Source organism: Anopheles aquasalis, chromosome Y (assembly GCF_943734665.1).
Source record: "Anopheles aquasalis chromosome Y, idAnoAquaMG_Q_19, whole genome shotgun sequence".
Taxonomy (NCBI): domain Eukaryota; kingdom Metazoa; phylum Arthropoda; class Insecta; order Diptera; family Culicidae; genus Anopheles; species Anopheles aquasalis.
This window is the reverse complement of record NC_064879.1, coordinates 4,951,142-4,970,680: the sequence shown is the minus strand read 5'-3', so window position 1 is coordinate 4,970,680 and position 19,539 is coordinate 4,951,142. Positions and strand designations below refer to the sequence as shown.

Sequence of the window (19,539 nt, the reverse complement as noted above, 5' to 3'; positions counted from 1 at the left end):
CCAGTGAGGTTGTAGTTTGGCTAGTACCAGCAGTAGGAGCACCAGCAGCTGCATCTAGCGCTGCAGCAGGATGAAGTACCCCTAGTGAACCGCGTGAGGCAAGTGTAGCCGCAAGCAGCCGGTGCTAGTGTTGTGCAGTTTAGTTGATCGATGTTTGTGTATCTCACGGAGTAGTACATGTGCAGCTGCGGTTTACTGCGAGATGGGAGATCTCACCCAACTCTAAACCCTCACCCTGGACCGCTATACAGCGGACGAATGAAGCTGAAAGCGTTGGCCGGACACAGGTGCAATATTATTGGTCAATATTGTAGGATTACTTTTGGTTTATTTAGCGTGTTCCAGCAACACGATGCTGCAGAGGCCGAACTCGCTAAGTAAATCAAAACAATGGTCCAGAACACATTGACAATGAATATTGTATGTGTATGTAGTCCGCTGGCGGAGCCACTGAGTGTAGAATATTTGGCATAGCTGGCTCGCTCTTCACCATTCAAACCCGCCAGTCAACATCGAGCACGCGCGTTGTGATCAGTTGTGGCCTGTGACCCTGAAAGTGCAGCTCCGGGAGTGGCCGATAGGGTCTATCGCAAGAAGGAAGGAAAGACATAGTTGCAGCAATTTTCTCATCTCTATTTGTTTTCTCTCTCCCTTTCCAGTTAAGCCAACGGGCCAACACCGGCACCGGCACCTATGTTGGCTACTAATGCACTAGTAACCCCTTTTTTGTGTATGTTCGTATGTTTGTGTGAATGGGTCGGAATGATGTGTGTGCGATACCGAATCCCGGTTTTTTAGCATTCTAATCCGGTTCCGGTCCCCAGGGACCGCTCGCCAGGCAGACATTGGTTAGTGTTTAGTTGACTCATGCTACTCCTTTCCACTCCACAGGGCGTATTCTTCTTTAACATCGTGCAATGGACTCCGATCAAGTACTTGGGCTACTCGTATCCGTTCTGGGCCCACGCGTTCGGCTGGTTCACGGCGCTCTCGTCGATGCTGTGCATCCCTGGCTACATGATTTGGCTTTGGAGAAACACTCCCGGTGATCGCGCGAACGTAAGCATCCATTTCGCTGCGTGATCCCACTCTCACCACACTTACACACCCCGCCCCTCCATTGCTCCCTTCCACTGTCCACACAGAAAATCCGTCTGATCGTCCGGATCGAGGACACCGTGAGCCAGCTGCGGGAGAGAATGCGGGCCGACGCCGAGAAGGGCATGGAGCTATAAGGCTTCTCGAAAAAAAAAAAACCAAATTAAAAGAAAAAACCGGAACGCCCTCACCCACGTCAGTCTGTCTCGGTGTCGCCCGGCAGCGTCGTCACCACCTCCTTCAGCTCCGCAAAAAAAAAAAACACAACATCAAAACTCCAAAAATTAACCCCTCCGCCATCGATGGCCGCGTGCGCCTGCCGCCTTGTCAAACAAACCCGGCCGCTACTCCAGCCAGCACTCCAGCGAGTTGCCCGTTTGCCAGGGAAACTGTAAGACACAGAGCTGCGCTCTGCGGACTCCGAGCTCTGCTGAGCTGCGATGGATGCGTGTTTTAAGTAAACCCTCGGCCCCGGCCCCCACAAAAAAAAAAAAAACGAGCATACTATAGCGTACACACGTAGTGTTAAGATTCACGCAAATTCCCCCTAGACAATTGCTTCCAGCATCTCGACCTCGGGACCTCCTGAGCAGCGCCAGCCCATCCTTTGCAGAGATCAAATGTCGGCAGACGCGAAAGCGAGCGAATTTTTCGGGAGAGTCGCCGATGTGGCGGGGTGACGCACTTTCCCCCCCCCCCCCCCCTTTCCCTCCTAGTGTAAGCTGATGCTGATGGCTGCGTACCACCTCCCCTCCGCATGAGTTCCTCCTGTGTTAACTGTTAAGCAACCCGTTTTCTTCTTGACCTACCAGAATGTTACTCATCAATTTGCAGCCCTTGGCCTTCCTGCCCGAGGGAGGGGATTGCGCATCCTTACTCCAGTAGCAGTAGCAGTGGCGCACACCCTAAAGTAGGCTTAAAGTTTTTAAAGTAACGCCGAACTCCTCTATTTATTCGTAACAAACACTATTCGCACCTCGATCAATGCTAAATCTGCACATACACACTCTAGCACAAGCGCCACACCAAGGATCCCCCGAAACGAAAACGATGCATCGTTCGCTACAGAGCTTTCTCGCCCGGAAACTATACTCTCCGCACCACCGCACCCCACGGTAAAAGGAGAAAGGAAGAGGGCGAGCGAGTGAGAGAGAGAGAGAGGGAGAGAGAAAAATGGGGAAAAAGGAGGGAGTGAGTGCGAATAAAAAGCCTTGGCAAAGGTGTGTATGTGTTTTGTGTTAACATTTGGTTGGTCCAGTTCTTCTCAATTCCTCGTACCTCGGAGCAGTAATATCACTGGGCGTGAAAAAAAACCAATATTTACATCTATATCCCCCCCCCCGCAATTGTATAACTTTAGGGGTTTCTGATTGATATTTAATTGACTAAATAACCGTATACAAATATCTGAAGGACGGGTGAGGAAAGTATTACTTACATACCAAATGCAACCCCCCCCTCCTCCCCCCAAGTAGCTAAACTAGCTAACCACTGATTTTTTTTAGAGATATTGGGCCCTATTGCGAGTGTCCTGTCTTGAAAACAAGACTGCTTTACAGCTGATGAAAAAACTCAGCAATCATGTTTTGAATTAGTGAATGAACCGGTAATTTTTTGTGAGTCCGAATACACAACAGTTCCTAATACGACCATAAAAATCACTAACACCACCAAAAACCAACATCGTTAGCTATCACTGGTGACTTTGATGAAACGGAAAAAATCGACCAAAACTCTACCGAGCCTCACGTTTCAGTCGTGTACCTTTTGGTACCAGACTGCGAGTCTGTGAAATGAGACTCAAATTGGAGATGCTTGTCGCGATTTCTGCAGCTAAACAAACAAATCCAAACGATTTCTTGAACTTAGCGAGCAGACGTGTGGAAACAGTTTTTTTCCCTGAAGTTTTGGATTTATTTGTGTCCGGGTCGCCGGCGAAAAATTGCTCAAAAATGCACAAATCATTACAGAAAATTGTAAAAGATTGGAAAATCTCAACTCCTGTTGACTAGCGCGTTTGCGACACAAATCCGCTTAGTTGTTTGCAAAACCCTCTGCTTTCAGTGATCACTCCGCCTAGATAGAGCCGCCTGGTTCTGTTTGGCGAGTGTCCCTGATAACTGTTATCACCGGAGAAGAGGTGCCCAAATCCTGCTAGGTTTTATTTGCATATAAAAAAAGGATAAATTTGATCACAGTGGACTTCACTCTAGTCGCCAGTTAAGCTGTGTCGTTTTTGGTACCCAATTTTTTTTATTTTCGTCGCAGTTGCCATTGATATTTCATTCATGGTTCATACAGTTCATGCTGAGTTTTTTCACCAGTTTCGGGCACCAGTTACAGCAGTCTTGTTTTCAAGACAAGACACTCGCAATAGGGCCCATTTAGTTTTTTACCGCACTGGGAATCCACCAGGACTTCCCAGGAGGATGGCCGGCTATGCGCAGGGCTCGATGAAACGCCCGCGCCCCCCCCCCCCCCCCCCCCCCGCGGGGCAGATTAGCGCATCGTAATATTTATGCGCTGGTAGGTTTGTTTCCCCCCCCTCCCTCCTCCTGTCCACCCACCCCCCACCCCCCCCCCGCAAACGCCCCGAATCACTACAAAGCAGGAACACAACGCACATTTTCGTGTTGTGTGGTTTTGTCCTTCCTGGTCCGCTAGCGCACTCGCGCTGCAACACACGTAAGCTGCTGTCACGGAACAGGGGGGGGGGGGGGGGGGGGTTTCTCCTTTCTTAGGCTGCCCCACATCGGCACATCGGCCGCTCATCGGCCGCTCACGCTAATCAGTTGCGACCCGGCATCGGCCCCGAAAACGGCAAGCAGTGTGTGGTGTGCAGGTGCAGGAGAGTGAAGCGTGTCAGTGTCATTTTCAGTCAGCAACGACGAACCTGCGCGCGGAACGCAGTGTCCTAGTAGTAGCAGGGTGTGCTAGGGTGTCATCCGATCGTGCGTATCTACCGTAGACAGTGTACAAAAAAAAAAAGGGCCCGCCAAGTGTGGGATGATGCAAGAGACCGCTGCTGGTGTGCTGGTCCAGTGAAACAGGTGGTTCAGGTGCCGATACTGGTTCTCCTTGCACAGCGGAGTGGAGGTGGTTTCCTCGTGTCCTCCGACGCAAATCGGGTAATCGGTTGGCGACAAGCAGGAGCAGCCCCCACCACCCCGTCAGCCATTGCGGTACGCTAATGTTGGCTGTTCCCCAAAATGAGGCAACCCGCCCGCCAAGTTCAACAACAAATCGAGTCAACCAAACAAACAAACAAACCAGCAAACAAACCAGCAAACAAACCAGCCAACCAACCAGTACAGATACAGGCGCGCGCGCGCGTGTGAGCCCGTGACTCACGTGTATGGGGATGATGGGTGATGGTGTGGTCGCTTGAAGCCGCGCGTTTCCGAGCGGTCCACACACCATACCATATTAGTCCAGTGATCGCGAGCTGGGTCCACCACCACCACCTCGCACCTCGCAACACGTCTTCCCCGCGCGCTTTACTCTTCTCTCCATTCTATCATTACCCGGTGTGACGCAGCGCAGCAACAACGAGATTCGAGCCGTCCAAACGGTACGCCGAGTCCTACGCCTTTTTTTTTTCACTCTGTGTGTCACCATCGGAACACCGTCCGGGGAACAGCTCGGTGCGTGCGCGCGGGTTTGACACTTCTGCTGCCACTCACGGTCAAGCGCGGACGCGTTGCGCAAAACACCTCCAGCCAGCCACCTAGTCAGCACACGGCTCGCTAGATCAGCGATAGCCCGCACGACGGACAGTTCGTGCATCGGTGCGAAGCGAGAGGTACCGCTGCGCGTGCGCGCTGCTGCTTAGCGTGCTTAGTTGAAGCGTCGCGTGTGTCGAGTGTGTGGAGCAGGAGATCGCGACTGGAAATGTCGCCTGGAGTGTTGTGTCTGCCGGGCAGTGCAGGATCAGCAGTGCAGTGAAGAAGCACGCACCTGCTGCTGGTGGTGCAGTGGAGAAGAAGTGAAAGAAGAAGAAGAAGCGCCAACGAAGGACGAAGGGTTACAAGCGTGGCGCAAGGCGAGTTTTGTAGCCAGGAACCGACGGAGGCGAAACCGTTTCTATCAACCGTTCCTTCTTCCTCCTCCTCCCAGCCATCGAATTACACCACCGTTTCGAGCCCTTTCGCGTCGTCTAGCCAGACCAACGCTGAAGGTGGCCAACAAACAGGTGCACCGACCGAACAAGTAGCGAGGTAAGTGTACCGTACCACCACCACCACCACCACCACCACCGCCAACAGAACAAAAAGTGTCCACTATCGGTGTAGTGTCTGAATGCGTGGTGTCTTCCTGTTCCTGTGGAACGCACACACCAGATCAGTTCCCAAGACACGGGCTCTGCTCGGGCTTCATGGTGTGTGCGTGGGGGCTGATCCGGCTCACCTTCACACCAGCAGCCACGAATGGTGTTGAGCGCCATCCTCCTCCTCCTCCTTGCAAGCGGCTCCGTCATAGACACATTCCGATAGAGCGCGCGCGCTCTAGACTCTAGCTCCAGCCCAGACGCATGACGCGAAGCGATGCCGTGGTGCCGTGTGACCTTGAGTACTCTTGAGTACACTGGGTGATCGATTCTGATCGCGGATTCAGATCCAGTGGCAGTTGTGCTAAATTGTCGGGGCTGACTGACATTCGAAATTCGTGCATTCGATTCGTGCACGAACGGGCGGGATATTCTCCGATTGGTGTTGATGGTGGGCTGGGTGGATGGCCATCTCATGCATTAATCATTGGCATCGCAAATGATTGCTCTCCCCGCACGCCATTGGACCATCGCGCGCCCATAAAAGGATGGGCGGCGAGCGGAATCAACGTCGTCGTCGTCGTCGTCGTCGTCGTCGTCGTCGTCATCGTCGTCAGCGACCTGTGCTCAACCGCAAACGGCGAACGAGCGAAATCCAAGGACACTTCCGCTGCTCTGTTTAGCGTGCAATTACGATGCGACCGGGCCTTCGCTCGGTCGCTACTGATGGCGGTGCGATGACGGAGTGTCGTCGGTATTGTGACGGTACCGGAGCGCTGCGGAGCGCGTAGCTCAGGTACACATTCCACGCGCTCGGTGTGCCGGGAGGAGGTTCTATGTGCCGTGCTTTATGCGCACATAGATCCTCCCACCCCCTATCGAATCAGCGGTCGATCGCGACCCGTAAACCGTACGCTCATGAGCACGTGTATCTGTGTATGTGTGCGTATGATGTAAGAGGGGTGAAAATGGGAGGGGAGGAGTTTGCCCTTGGTTTAGCAGAGTGTTATGCGATCGGGCTCACGCAGCACCAGCAACGCGCGGACCGTTAGCGTGTGACAATCGTGCGTCACGTCACTTGCGGCCCACGTTGTCCACGCGTGCGGGCACTCGAACCTGTCCGATCAACGCACGATGCGACAGAAACCGACCGCACCCACGCCATTCCGGTGTCAGGAAGTCGGTGTTCGCTCTGGGAGAGAGCGAGAGAAGGAGAGAAAAAGCACCCAACACCGGTTGCTTGGTTAAGCAAACCTCCAAGGAGGTTTCCAAAGGTCCAAGGAGGCTCCAACGGCTTTTTGCACTACGCTCAAAGTATCCTTAGCGGAAAATTCATTCAAACAAAATTTAATACAAATTCGTTGCTCCAGAAAGTTCACCATAGCGAAAAACGGAAAATGCACTTTTAGTATCTCACAACAAAAAATCATATCTCAAAAACTAATCATTATTTTGACGGGAAACTTGGCATGGATGTTGACAACAGTACTGACAGGCTTAAAAAAATACGAGAATAAAAAAAAATCGTTTGCACTAGCAAATTGTGTAACGATTCTTCTTATTTATTGGCCACAGTAGTATAGTCATTATCCTGAAGATTTCGGTCTCTGCTTTACGCCTGCTACAGCGAGTAGCTTGATTAATTGATAGGCACACGATTTTTATACTTCCCTAAACCAACTAAACAACAAACAAGAAAAGTGGGAACGCTCTCTCTTCATTTCTGTGACAGTCGAGGACGAAAAGGGTAGTTCCTATTTGATCCACGCTCGTATCAAGACACCATTAGCACTTTACTCGCACTTTACTTTAGGTATTTACATTTTTTGGGACATTTATTTTTTACCTTCCAAGCGCATTTTGTACTGTGTCAAACAATTTGACCAATCGAAGAAAAACTGATAAAGTTAAAGATTTTTTTAAAGTCTCGCCTCATATTGCATTTGCGGACACGCGTTTTTAAATATAATGTCACGGACGTAACTTTTTTAAAATACCTTCTCCACTGTAAGGCCAAATTTTCTTCAACAGTTGTAGTGCATTATGGCATTTGCAGAAATATGTATAGCTAGATACTTTTCAAGAAACAAAACTTCAAAACGGGGCCGATTTTTGGTAGGAATCAAAAGACTTGCCCTTTAAAGCGACGAACTCGGTTTGAGAAATCCGTCACCGTTTTCAAAGGTTCGGTGCCCACCCAGTAGCACAAAAACTGGATGGACTGATCGATTTGAAATCAATTTGAACACATAATCTGTACACTGTTTGCCAGGCAGTCCCGTCGAGGTTGCATAAAAAAATGTCGAAAATTAAATTCAGTGGTCACAAAAAAAAAAAATTACAAAAATTAGTAATTTTTCCCCCCAATTAATCTCCTTAAACTAGCCAATGCAAACTGTCGAATCCTGCCCGGAGATAGCCTGTAGCTAAGCTGCAGCCACGCCGGGGCCCTGGTCACACAGAGCCAGCCCGATATCCGTCAGGTGGCGTCAGGAGAATGTCTGCTGAATTTGTTGTACTAATCGTGCTTCGTCCAAATTTTATGCCCCCGGCGCCTTAGTACAACAGTGTCGTACTGTAAGCCTCTCTCTCTATCTCTCTCTCCCTCGATCACCACTCACACATACAGCCACAAATACACACGCTGTAGTAATCTGCTCGGCGTGAACGAGCGATTCTGATTTACAGGCGCCTGACGGAGCGAAGGAAGTGCGCTTAATAGTGCCGCCAACAATCGCGACTCATCGCCATCATAAAGTGATAAAACGTGCGCCACCGTCCCGTGTGGGGTGCTGAAATGTCCTTTCGTGGGGGGGGGGGGAGGGGATTGGCGCTGAGCTGCTATTAGCGCACCACTCGAGCGCATCGGAATTACCACCTCCGCTCCCTGCCCCAAATGCCCTGCTAGATAGCTGGCCGCCCTCTATTTTTTTTCTCTTTCTCTCTCTCTCTCTCTCTCTCTCTCTCTCTCTCTGTCTAATCACCCTCTTATCTGCATTCCACTCTCTTTGCGTGTGTGTTCCAGGTAGCGGAAATCGGATACCGGCGGAGTGTTCCGGCACCCTTGGATAGTAGCAGCAGGTACCGGACGCATACCCAGGCGGAATGCTGCGGTCAGCGAAGCGCTCGAGCGGCACGGAGGGGAAGCAGGAGCCAACCGATGAAATGGTAGGTAATGGGGTGGATGAATGCGGTTGGCGTTATTGGCGTTCCGTTACCGCCACCCCCCTCCCCCCCCCGCCTCCCATCTATCCCCCGGCTGCGCTGCTAATGAGCCACAGTACACAGTTCTCCTCCACCACCATCAACGCAATGGCCACAAAAGGTCAATCCAACCCAGTGTTCACCCCCCCCCCCCCCCACCAATCGAATGTGGTGGTCCAGATCACAACGGTCCCGACGCTCTCTCGCCACTCGAGGGCAGCGCTGCTCCAATACGGACTCTTCTATGTGTCGCGAGACTGTGTTAGCCGTGCAAACATCGTGCGAACCACTTTCTTCCCCTTCTGCCTTCCCTTCGCCTCGTTTTCCCGAGCCAATCGGCACGAAAGGCCACCCCCCCCCCCCCCCGTGAGATTGAGCCCGCATGGACGCGTGCAGTTGCAGGTTATGGCGCACCAACCAACCAACCAAAGGCCAACCCAAAGAACTCGGCCGTGCAACCCGGGGATAGCCCACGAGTTTCCCACGGCGTTGAGAGAGACAGAGAGAGAGAGCAAGAGTGGGGCGGAGGAGAAGAAGCACCTTCGGATCGCTGATCGCTGAGCTGTTGATCTACCCTTCGCCCATAACTGTCACACCTGACTACCTGACTCAACTCAACGACCGCTATCGATGTGTTTGTTTATGTTCTTTTTGTGCAACCCTATCGCTATCGCTGTCGCGTGCGCGTGCATGTGTGTGCGCGGCAGCGGCTAGTGGTTGTTTTTGCTGCGACCTAGTAGCGTTACCCTGCTCTGCTCCTGCTCCTCGGGCCTTAGGGTAGACGTGCCATCGCCGCCGGTCGCCACCGTCGCCGCCACCACTCATCGTCTACTAAAGACGCTCGGTGCGGCTGGTGCAGCATTTAGTCGCTTCTTACTCCCCCATCGAGCTCGTTCGATGAGTAGCGGGCTGCCTGAGAGCCAAGTCGACAAACCGCCCTGACTGCAGACTTAGTACCGACACCGAAAAAGAAAAAAAAACAACGTGTCCGCGCACGCACGCACGCACACATACGTAGAAAGTACTAGTAGACGGCTGCTTGGGTTCGTCTATCCAGGATAAACGATCCACCAGGACTGTTCCGTACCGGGACGCTGTGGCCCGCGTGTGTGTCTGCTGCAAGTCTGCTGCTAGTGTGTGAGTGTTGAGAGGTCGGAAGGGTCGAAGATGCCAGATCGTTTTGCGGTAGTAGTGTTCAACGGTGCAGGGCAGTAGTCAGACAGCTACAGTGTCCAGTGTCTCTCTCTCTCTCTCTCTCTCTCTCTCTCTCTCTCTCTCTCTCTCTCTCTCTCTCTTCTTTCTCATGTGAGGCGGGACGGGGGTGCGTTCTGTGCATCTAACACATCTGGTACACGTGCTTCTGAGGTGCAAGGGGTGGTTCTGAGCAAACAACCCCCCAGCAGAAGCGTGACCCCCCCTCTATCTCTCTCTCTCTCTCTCTCTCTCTGTCTCGATCGAGTCGAGAATGCAGAAAGCCTCCACCAAAGGAAAGTGAAACGTGCGCTCCCCCGTGGAACAAAAGGGACGAAGCTCCTCAACCAAACCCCCCCCCCCCCTACTCCCCGCCAGCAACCCCTTCACTAAAATACCGCCCCCCACCCCTCGACCTTCTGACCTACCGTGGCGCGCGCTCGTTGAAGACGTTGTGTTGCGCGACGCACCAACTCTCGCCGAGCGCGCCGTTTGGCAAAAAGGAGGGGGTAGAAGGGGGCCGAACACCCCCCCCCCCCCCCTCCCCGGCACCTCGTCAAAGTCGGCCGAGGTGTCTCAGCGTGTCTGTGTGCTTCGGCATACGGCACCGTACGGTTGTGTCCATTGGTTGGAGCATGCCACCCCCCACCCCACCTCCGATGGTCGTGGCGGCCGGTCTGCCATGTCTGCGGTTCTAGCCAGTCCGACCCGACCCGACGACGAACAGAACTAGCGCGACAGTGGCCACCGTCGGACCGTTCCAGTCCGGAGGCCCATCTCCACTGCTACGCGCCGAATGGGGGGTGGTGACCGCGAACGGGAGGACCTGCAAACGCGCCCACCTGCCCGTGACCGTGAGACCGTGCCGCCGCCGCCGCCGCCACCGAGGCGCAGCGTGGCTCATTACGCGCCCCAACACACCGCGCCACAATCTTTGTTCGATCTCCTCCAGAGCGATAGAAAGAGAGGCCACCGCCCCGGGCCCCCCCACCCGGGCGGGCTGCCCCCCCCATACGGAGCGCCCCTAGTGTGTGTGTGTGTGTGTTTGTTTGTGTTCAGAATTCAGAAGTGTTTTTTGGTTGTGTTTTTGCTTTAAAGAATCGAAGCTAAGATAGGACGAGAGTGGTGCGAATGGTGATAATACTGATTCTACTGCCAGCCGGATGCCATCACTACCAGCCAAAACCAAAGAATCCGTCGTCGTCGGCGGCGGCGCCAACGACATCGCACACAACCAGCCACCACCACCCTCAACCAACGCAACAACCAGTACCTCATCAATCGGGCCCAGCAGCGCCGGAGCAGCGGCCCGGTGGCGGTGGCTGCTGTGACGCGTGTTGCCGGGCCTGCACCAGGCGGCGCTGCTGCTGGTCGACGCCGTTCAACCACCGGCCGCCACCCGGGGCCACCGATGCCAACAACAATGAGCAGAAGCCCCATCAGCCAACGGCGCCGGATCTCGGCAGCCCGCCAGGTCTCAGCTATCTGACGCGCATTATCATTTCCGACGACTATTCGCAGGTCGCTGGCAGTGGTGCTGCTGCTGCTGCTGCTGCTGCAGGTGCAGGTGGGCGGCAGTGTGACATCGTCGACGACAATGGCGGAGGAGGCGCGCTGCTGGTCGAGCCCGAGGTCGCAACCATCAATCGTGAAGGTGAGTAGTGGTGGTGGTGGTGGTGGTGGTGGTGCAATCGCCCGGAACCGACTCGATAGACCGGACATTCCATCGTAAAATCCGCCACACGCTCACGTTTGCGCCTCTCTCTTTTCGCTCAGAGGAGATCGTGAAGAAGCGCAAGACGGAGCTGACGACGACGCGCCAGACGGAGACGCGCATCAAACGGCAGCTGCTGTTCGAGGATGGGAAGGTGGTCGAGGATTCCGGTCCGATCGTGTCGACCAACACGCACGAGGACACCGACCGGCAGGAGACGGTACAGACGGAGGTAGGTTGGTTGTGGGCCACCCACACCCACACACACACCCAACTACTGACTGACTATTTGACCCATCCACTACAAACTGACCTACACTTTCAGCACCGTACCCTGGGCGACCCGACGGCGCTAGACGAACCGGGAGCCATCCAGGGGCCAAAGAAGCTACCGGTAGTGGCCACCGCCAAACCAAAGACCAAGGTTTCGGTCGGTCAGAAACAGGAGGAGGTGGAGGAGGAGGAGCAGAAGGAGGAGGACCGGCGGGAGGAGGGTCTGCTGAGGAACGTCCAGGAGGAGGTGTCGGTATCACGGGAGCAGACGACCGAGCGGACCGAGGTGGCCGAGCAGAAGCACTTCGGCGACTTCACCGATGAGGTAAATGGGGGGACTGACTGGCTGCTGGTTTGGTCTAGGTTTTTTTTTTTTTTTTTTTTTTTTTTTTTGCCGGGACCACTACCGGGGCCGCACGGACTTGGCACACGGGACACGTAACAGCGGCCCAAAGGGGGGGGGGGGGGGGGGTGCGTTACCGAATTAGCCAAACTCCACTTCCGGCCATTCGCTGCTTCCGGGCATACTAAGGTTCTAGGTTGGGTTTGGTGTCGTCGCGCAATACACACAGGTCCGCTACCATTCGCCGGTGCTCAAATACCTTTGGTTGGAGTCTCCAAAATAGGAGTGCCAAGTAATCCCCCCCCACGGGAGGTCGGGCGCATAGTGATGAGCAAGCATGCGCTTTTGCGTCACATTCTGGGCGTCTATTCCAACAGTCTGTCTATCAAAAACAGACGGGTTTTGAATTGTTGGAAAAAAAATTCACCAGTCTTGTTTTGAATTTTCTAATTGAACTGGTAATTTTTTGCGAGTCCGAATACACAATGACTACTAGTAGTACCGCCAAAATCACCAACACCACCAAAAACCAATCCATCTTTAGCTATCAATGGTGGCTTTAATGAAAAGGAAAAATTCGACCGAGTCTCCCATTTCCTGTCTGCGAGTCTGTCAAATGGGACTGAAATTGGTTAAAGGCTTGTTGCGATTTCCGCACAACTGAGCAAACACATGCAAACGGTTTCTTCAACGTGGTGAGAAACCCAGGTTTTTTTTTGTTTTTTTTTTCTTCAGAATTTCAGGATTTATCTGTGTTCGGGTCGTCGGTCCGGAAAATGGCACAAAATGCACAAATCATTAAACAAATTTGTTAAACATTGGAGAAGCTCAAAACAAAGACTGTTGACTCGCGCGTTTGTCCGCTCAACTCCACTTCATTGTTCGTGGAATCCTCTACCTTCTTTTTTGCCCCCCCGTGATCACTAGATAGAGCCTAGTTAGAGGCGGCAATGTCTGGCGAGTGGCCCTGATAACTGTTATCAACGGCCGAAAGCTACCGGGTGCATATCCAACAGCTAGGCGTTATTTGTAAAACCAAAACAGGATAAATTTGGATCGTGCGCGAGGTGTATTAGAATTTAGTCAGTGCACTTGGAACGATGGAGTTTAAAAAAACCGATTGATATTTTGATTCATAAGTTCATACCGTTAGTTGGCGAGTTTTTTTCCAACAAGTTGTACACCACCCATTGCTACCAGTCAGATTCTTGGGAATAGTGGCCCCCTGACTCCTCTGCTCCTATTCTCCCCCCATTCCAAGTCCCATCCGATCCGATAACGCTGGATTCGAGGCTTCTACCATTGGGGAGGTGGGGTGGCGGGCGGCCAATCCAAATCAAACCAAACAACAACAAAAAAAAAAAAAAAATACGCGCATGGCGTAACGGGTCAGCTCGTTCACCGTTCTCCAATCAGCCATTCATTCCGTTTCCGTTGCTCCTCAGCGTAGCCGAGCGCAATCGGTGCAGAGCTGCTCACTCGGGAGCAACTTCTTACACAATTGCGCAAGCAGCACCCAACACCAGGGCGCAGGGATAAATGTCAGAGTCGCGCTCTCTCGCTCTTGGTGTCGTGATTCTCGCGATCCTGTCTGGAGGATCACGAGCATGCCGTGCCGTTCGCTGTGCTGACCCCTCTAGAAAGTCCAAGGGCTCCACGGAGAGTGTGCGGTGTGCGCGTATCCCCCTTTTTGGGGGGGGTGCTTGTACGGCGTAGCATCCGAGTGCGACGAGGCTCGGAGGAGAACTCGTTCGGCAACCTGCTCGGCCGGGAGCCATACTCCGCAGCCACGCCAGTCAAGCCAGCCCACAAAGACGGCGGGCCCCTTTTTTTCGCTCGCTAGCTCGGCGAGATCTCGTGCTCGGGAGGCTCGGCGCCTTCGTCGTGTGCTGCTGCTGCTGCTGCCGTGTGGGCTCTCGTCGGCTTCGGTGGATGCGGACTCCCTTCGGTCCCACCGGTCGGTGCCAGCAGGTTTGAGCAAGCGATTGCTGCAGGTTGTCCGTGCCCGCCAACTAGCGCTGTTGCTGGTGGCTGCTAGGCCTTTAGGCTGCCCGCAAACAACTTCAAGCACTTCAAGGATCTCTGTGTTTCGCTCTGCTGCAGTGTGACCGATCGACCGTGCGTGCGTGCAGGCGTTCGAGCGTTACCGTTTCGTGTGTGCGTGCGTGCGTGCGTGCGTGCGGGCACGGTTTGTGCAAACCGTGAACGTGAACTGCGAATAAACCGTCAACGGTGTCCTTCGGTGTCGCGATCGCCCCCCCCCCCCCCCCCTCCGATAGAAAGGCCTGTGTGGGAGGTCAGAGAGACTGAGTGACGAAGACGAGGGGGAAAAAGTGGAAGGTAGGTTGTCGGTGCCCGGGTGGTGAGCTGCACCAAGGTTGTGGGAGCCTTTGGTGGGGGAGTTTAGAAGGAATGGTTGGCGAGGCAAGGGGTCCATCCAAAACGCCAACAGTGCGGGGTACTCGTTGCTCACCTCCCCCCCCCCCCCCCTTCATTTTATTATTGTAAAAAAAAAAAAAAAACATTCTTCGCTAGTTCGCACACACACAGACAGACGCCAGAAGCAGAAGCGGGCTCTGCGTGTGTCGCGGCCCAAGTGGTCCAAGAAGTGAAGGCTATGCGCACCGAGAGACCGAGACCCGGCGCGCACCGCCGTTGCGAAGACCAAACAACAAAAACACGGAAAAGAGAACGAGTTAAAGAGTAAAAGAGAGCGGCGGGTAGGCGATCGCCGGGCTCCGGGTGGTCATACCAACGGTGGCGGGGCGGGGGGGGGGGGGAGGCAGGAATGGGGCGGAAGATCAGCAGCAGCGTACAGATCACGCGCAGCCTAAGGGATGATGATGCAAGCGCGGTACGCGACGAGCAGAGCGAGAGAATGAGAAAGAATGCGAGAGAGAGAGAGAGAGAGAGAGAGAGGTGCGGAAGGTGGGTGGGTGGTGCGGTGAGACAGGTTTCCATGGTTTCCGCGCGGTGTCTTCTTCGCGTAGTGTGTCTGCGCACCGCCGCCTCTCGTGCTCGCTCCCCCTTCAGGGGGTGCGGGGTTGCATCGAGAATCTCTCTCTCTCTCTCTCTCTCTCTCTCTCGATGGCGCACTCTTCGGGGTGTTTTGTTTACCCACCGGCCGTTGTGTGTGTGCTGCTGCCGTGTGAGTGTGTGGGGGGGGGGGGGGGGGGATGATATGAAGAAAGAGTTGGTAGACAAAGCAGCAGCATCCCTTGTTCGCGGCGCGGAATGCGCGCTGCGATTTGAATTGCAAAAGCGAAAGGGCATTTGCCTGCTGCTGCTGCTGTCTGCTAGCAGTGTGTTGGTGTGTGTGTGTGTGTTCGTGGTCAGAATAGGAGCTTTGGGGCGGGAGCGAAGGTCGTGCAGGATAGCGCTCCATTCACGCCGCGATTCAGTCGATCGACAAGCGAACGGCAAACTCTGGGACTTCTGATTCTGGGACTGTGGAACTAACGAATCACCCTTGGCTTTCACCCATTGGCCAGGCCTACCTGCGTGCGATCAGCAGTGGCGTGGGTGACGTGCGGGAGCTGCTCCTGTCGGAACGCTGCCGGTCGGAGCTGACCCCGACCGGTCCACAGCTCGTGCAGCACTCGATCAACTCGCGCAAGGTGACGGATAGCGAGGAAACCAACATCCGGCAGCTGGCCAAACAGGATGGTACGCTGGTGACGGAGAAGCAGCAGACGCGCCAGCACGAGGAGCTGTACGACGACGAACTTCCACCACCGGATGCGCCCGAGCACGACGATCTGGTCGACTCGAGCGGGGAGCGGCTGATCGAGCAGAAGGTAAGACGCGGTGACGCGGACATTGGTAAGACGGTTCCGTTCGGTGCTTATCATTTCCTTTCTTTCTCTCCCCCCCCCCCCCCCCCGGGCTTTCAGTCGTCTGCCCAGCGATACTACAAGCTGCGCGACGAGCAGCATGTGGATCTGGTGGCCAACGGTCGGGTGATCGGTCACGAGATGCGCTACGCCGCGGAACAGACACAGCTGGAGCGGGATGGTGGGACGGCCGGTGATCCGGGTGTGCTGTCGGACTGGGATAGCCTGTCCGATCGTCTCCGGAAAGCCCGCCGCCTCGGTCGCCCTCCGAAGGGTGGTGCCGGGGAGCTGCTAGCGTCCGGTGTCGGCGGGGCCACCACAGCCGGCCTACCGCCAGGCCAACACCAACCTGCGCACCAGCAGCAGCACCTACTGCTACCGGTGGCGGGTGCCCCGGGCGCCCCTGCCGGACCGAACGATCGGCTCGATGCGCTCACCAAGAAACCACTCGACTTCGACAAGGAAGAGGAGACACGAAAGCACGAGACGAACAAGTGGCTGGAGAGCCACTTCGGGAGCGAGTCCCGGTCATCGCGCGACTCACGCGAAGACCTCGATGATGACGACGATGACGACGATGACGACGACGAGGATCGGAACGAACAGCTGGTGGAACCGACCAAGAAGACCTACTTCAACGTGACGATCAAATCGAACGGTGGTGGTGGTGGTGGTGGTGGTGGTGGTTCGGTACCGGAAGCGATGGTTGACTCACCGCTCGATCCGCGGCGCCATCTGTACGGTAGCTCTGGACAGCTGCATCGGTCACAGGCCGCACCGAAGCACCAAGTGTCAGCACCGTCGTACCGTCAGCCGCGGTCACGGCTGACTGGATCGAGGGAGGATCTGCTGTTTGGTGCTGGTGCTGCTGCTGGTGCTGCTCCTGCTACTGGTACCGGTGCCAACCAGCGGCACAACAGCACGGTGGTGGAGCGCGAGGAGTACCACAACCAGCAGCAATACGTACGTACGCTACTGCCCGAGGTGTCACACCGGGAGCGAACAACATTCAACGCCCGCTACGGCCATCCACCAGCTGGATCGATGGCTGCACCGGAGCACCACAACGAGGGTGGCGGTGGCCGACCGCAAGTGCCACAGAGGCGCAAAGCGCTCGAGCGCCGGTACGTCGCTGCTGCCACAGCGGATCATCAGTCATTTCCATCGCATCCGCAGCAGCAGCAGCAGCAGCAACAACACCAGCACCAGCACCAGCCGGTGCCATCACTGAGCAATGGGCAGGTGCAATACCACTCGAGCCGGAATCTCCGTGGGCCGGGCATCGTGCACGGGTACGGTTCGCGAAGCCGTTCGGTTTCGCCCATCCAGATACCGCCGGTAACGCAGACGCTGGCCCGCCAGAAACCGTACCAGAAGACGCGCTTCAGCAGCATCCAGGATTTGAGCGGGTCCGCCGGTGGCCACCATCATCCCCATCACCAGGTACCGGTGGAACGGTCGGGGAGCGGTGGTCCGCACCGCTCCCAGAGCACCACGCTACCGAAGGCGAACCGCGTAAGCTCGGCCATCGGGCGCTCCTTCCGCAAGCTGATGGGCAAGATACGGTCGAGCAGTGCCGAGCGGAAGTTGAAGGCGCGTAACAACGCCAAACAGCGCTCGCCGTCACCGCTGTCGTCCTCGCTGAATGCTAGTGGTAGCCGGCTGCCTCCGGGCGGTGGTCATCATGCACGCGATCCGAACTCCACCACGTACCAGCAGTACAACGTGATCGATGGCCACATCAGCCACAATGGATCGCCAGTGCCGGTGCTCGACACGCAGCACCACACCCTCAACCGGAAGGTGGTGAGCGGTGGGGCCGGAGTGGACCGTGACCGGTGGTACGATGGTAGCTACGATCGGTACGGCGCATCGGACGCTAGTGGCGGTGGGCTGACGCCCCGCCAAACGTACTACCTCGGGGAGAATCCGTACGGTGGTGGCCAGTACTACGGCAAAGAGAACCGCTACCATCCACCACCGTCAACCGATGTGCCGGATGGGGCCGACGAACTGCCGGTGAGGCACGGTGCTGGACGAACGGTATCCACTGGTCGAGAGACACGGTAAGGCGCCATCCTCTGGTGGGTGCTTGTTACCATGCCTCATCATTTCATTTTCTTTCGCAGAGTGATCCAGCAACAGCAGCAGCAGCAGCAGCAGCAGAACCTGTCGAACCGTCAAATGGCGCTTGGTCGCTTTAGTAAGAGCACCAACCGGCTGCCGACAGCGAATGGTGGCGGCCAGTACGGACACGAACCGGTGCAGTACACGAGTGGCCGTGCGCAACCGCACGCAGCCAGCAATGGGCCCTCGTACGGAGTGGCCATACCGAACAGCTCCCAGACGCTGCCCCGCAACGATCACCATCGGCAGCAGCAGCAACGCAATGCCAAGCCATTGCACTCGTCCACGATCAACGTGTCGATAGTGAACCACGTCAACCCACCGCCTGCCGGCAAAGGTGGTGTACCGTTGGTGAATACGGGCCCGGTCAAGCCGGCCCGCACCTACAAGGCTCTCAACCGCAGCAAGTCGTTCAATGTGCACGGGCTCAATGGGACCAACGATCCGAGCCCGATCTACCTTGAGAAACTGCAACAACAGCAGCACCTGCAGCAGCAGCAGCAGCAGCAGCAGCAGCAGCAGCAGCTGCGTGGCGGAGCAACGATCGCTTCCTCGACTAGCTTCCACCGGTCCAGCTCGCACCTCGATCAACCACGGGATGCCGCACCGGCCCTCAAGAGCCCCTCGATCGTGAACTACATTAGCCGCAGTACGCGCGATCTGACGCACAGTTCGCTGTACGAGGGTGGGACGGCAGCGGCACATTCGCAGTCGGGTGCGGGCTGGAACCGGTCCGACTACCCGGACGCCCCCGGTGGAGCGCCGCCACTCGACAAGAAGGGTGTGTTCCTGCGGAACCTCCAGAACCGCGCCCCGGAACTGTATCGCACGCTTCACGAGGGTGATCCGGGGCTGGTTGGTGGTGGTGGTGGTGGTGGTGGTGGGAACACGAAAGGCGTTCGTGATACCAGCCGCTCCTCACCGTCTCGCGACTATCTCAATACGTACATCACGCGCGCCCAAGAGCAGGCCATCAGCGGTGCGACCAGGCCCGGTGTACCTAGCAAGGATACGGCCAGCATTGTACCGCGGCCCGACGAGTACTACACTGTGCCGGAGGGAGTGGTGGTGCCGGCCGGCCCACGGCACCGTCCGATCGACGCTTCCGATCTTAAGTATCAGCGGATTAGCGATGCCGGTGCCGTTGTCATAGAGCTACGCAATAACTCCTAATCATATGTGCGGTAACCGAATGTACTCATACCACGTTGTGCCACGTCGCTACTTTCGTGTAAGACTCCCTCTCCTCCCCGTCTCTAATGCCCTTAAAACGCTAATACGCTGACGAGCACGCGGTGCGCCGATTGCTGAGCGCGCAATCCCCCCCGCAACACTTCTCATTTACATCATATCGTTCCTGTCCTTAATTCGTGCGTTTTCATATAACAAACATGCAGGGTTATCTCGCAACCACGCTGTGTGTATGAGCGTTGTTTTTTTCTCTCCAAATATGGAACCATATTCTAGTTATTTTGCCCACTCGTGAGTG

At 55.5% G+C, this 19,539-nt stretch overlaps 2 protein-coding genes across 4 annotated transcripts; both read left to right on the top strand.

The window, feature by feature from the left end:
• The first annotated feature begins 305 nt into the window (after window positions 1-305).
• On the top strand, window positions 306-1,399 carry LOC126579906 (sodium- and chloride-dependent GABA transporter 1-like). The gene is made up of 2 exons (XM_050243625.1): window positions 306-1,059; window positions 1,146-1,399. The coding sequence occupies exons 1-2, from the start codon at window positions 868-870 to the stop codon at window positions 1,233-1,235; spliced, it is 282 nt and encodes a 93-aa protein (XP_050099582.1). The 5' UTR covers window positions 306-867; the 3' UTR covers window positions 1,236-1,399.
• Window positions 1,400-4,677: 3,278 nt separating this feature from the next.
• Window positions 4,678-19,525, top strand: LOC126579910 (uncharacterized). 3 transcript variants are annotated; one of them, XM_050243637.1, is made up of 8 exons: window positions 4,678-5,315; window positions 8,391-8,533; window positions 11,282-11,414; window positions 11,537-11,706; window positions 11,800-12,072; window positions 15,582-15,887; window positions 15,984-17,989; window positions 18,053-19,525. In XM_050243637.1, exons 2-8 carry the CDS (start codon window positions 8,471-8,473, stop codon window positions 19,221-19,223), a joined length of 4,122 nt encoding a protein of 1,373 aa, XP_050099594.1. In that variant the 5' UTR covers window positions 4,678-5,315; window positions 8,391-8,470; the 3' UTR covers window positions 19,224-19,525. The 3 variants fall into 3 exon arrangements, with proteins under 3 accessions (XP_050099594.1, XP_050099593.1, XP_050099592.1); XM_050243636.1 differs by lacking the exon at window positions 4,678-5,315 and having other exon boundaries at window positions 8,395-8,533; window positions 10,859-11,414; XM_050243635.1 differs by lacking the exons at window positions 4,678-5,315; window positions 8,391-8,533 and adding an exon at window positions 9,468-9,706 and having other exon boundaries at window positions 10,859-11,414.
• The last annotated feature ends 14 nt before the right edge of the window (window positions 19,526-19,539 follow it).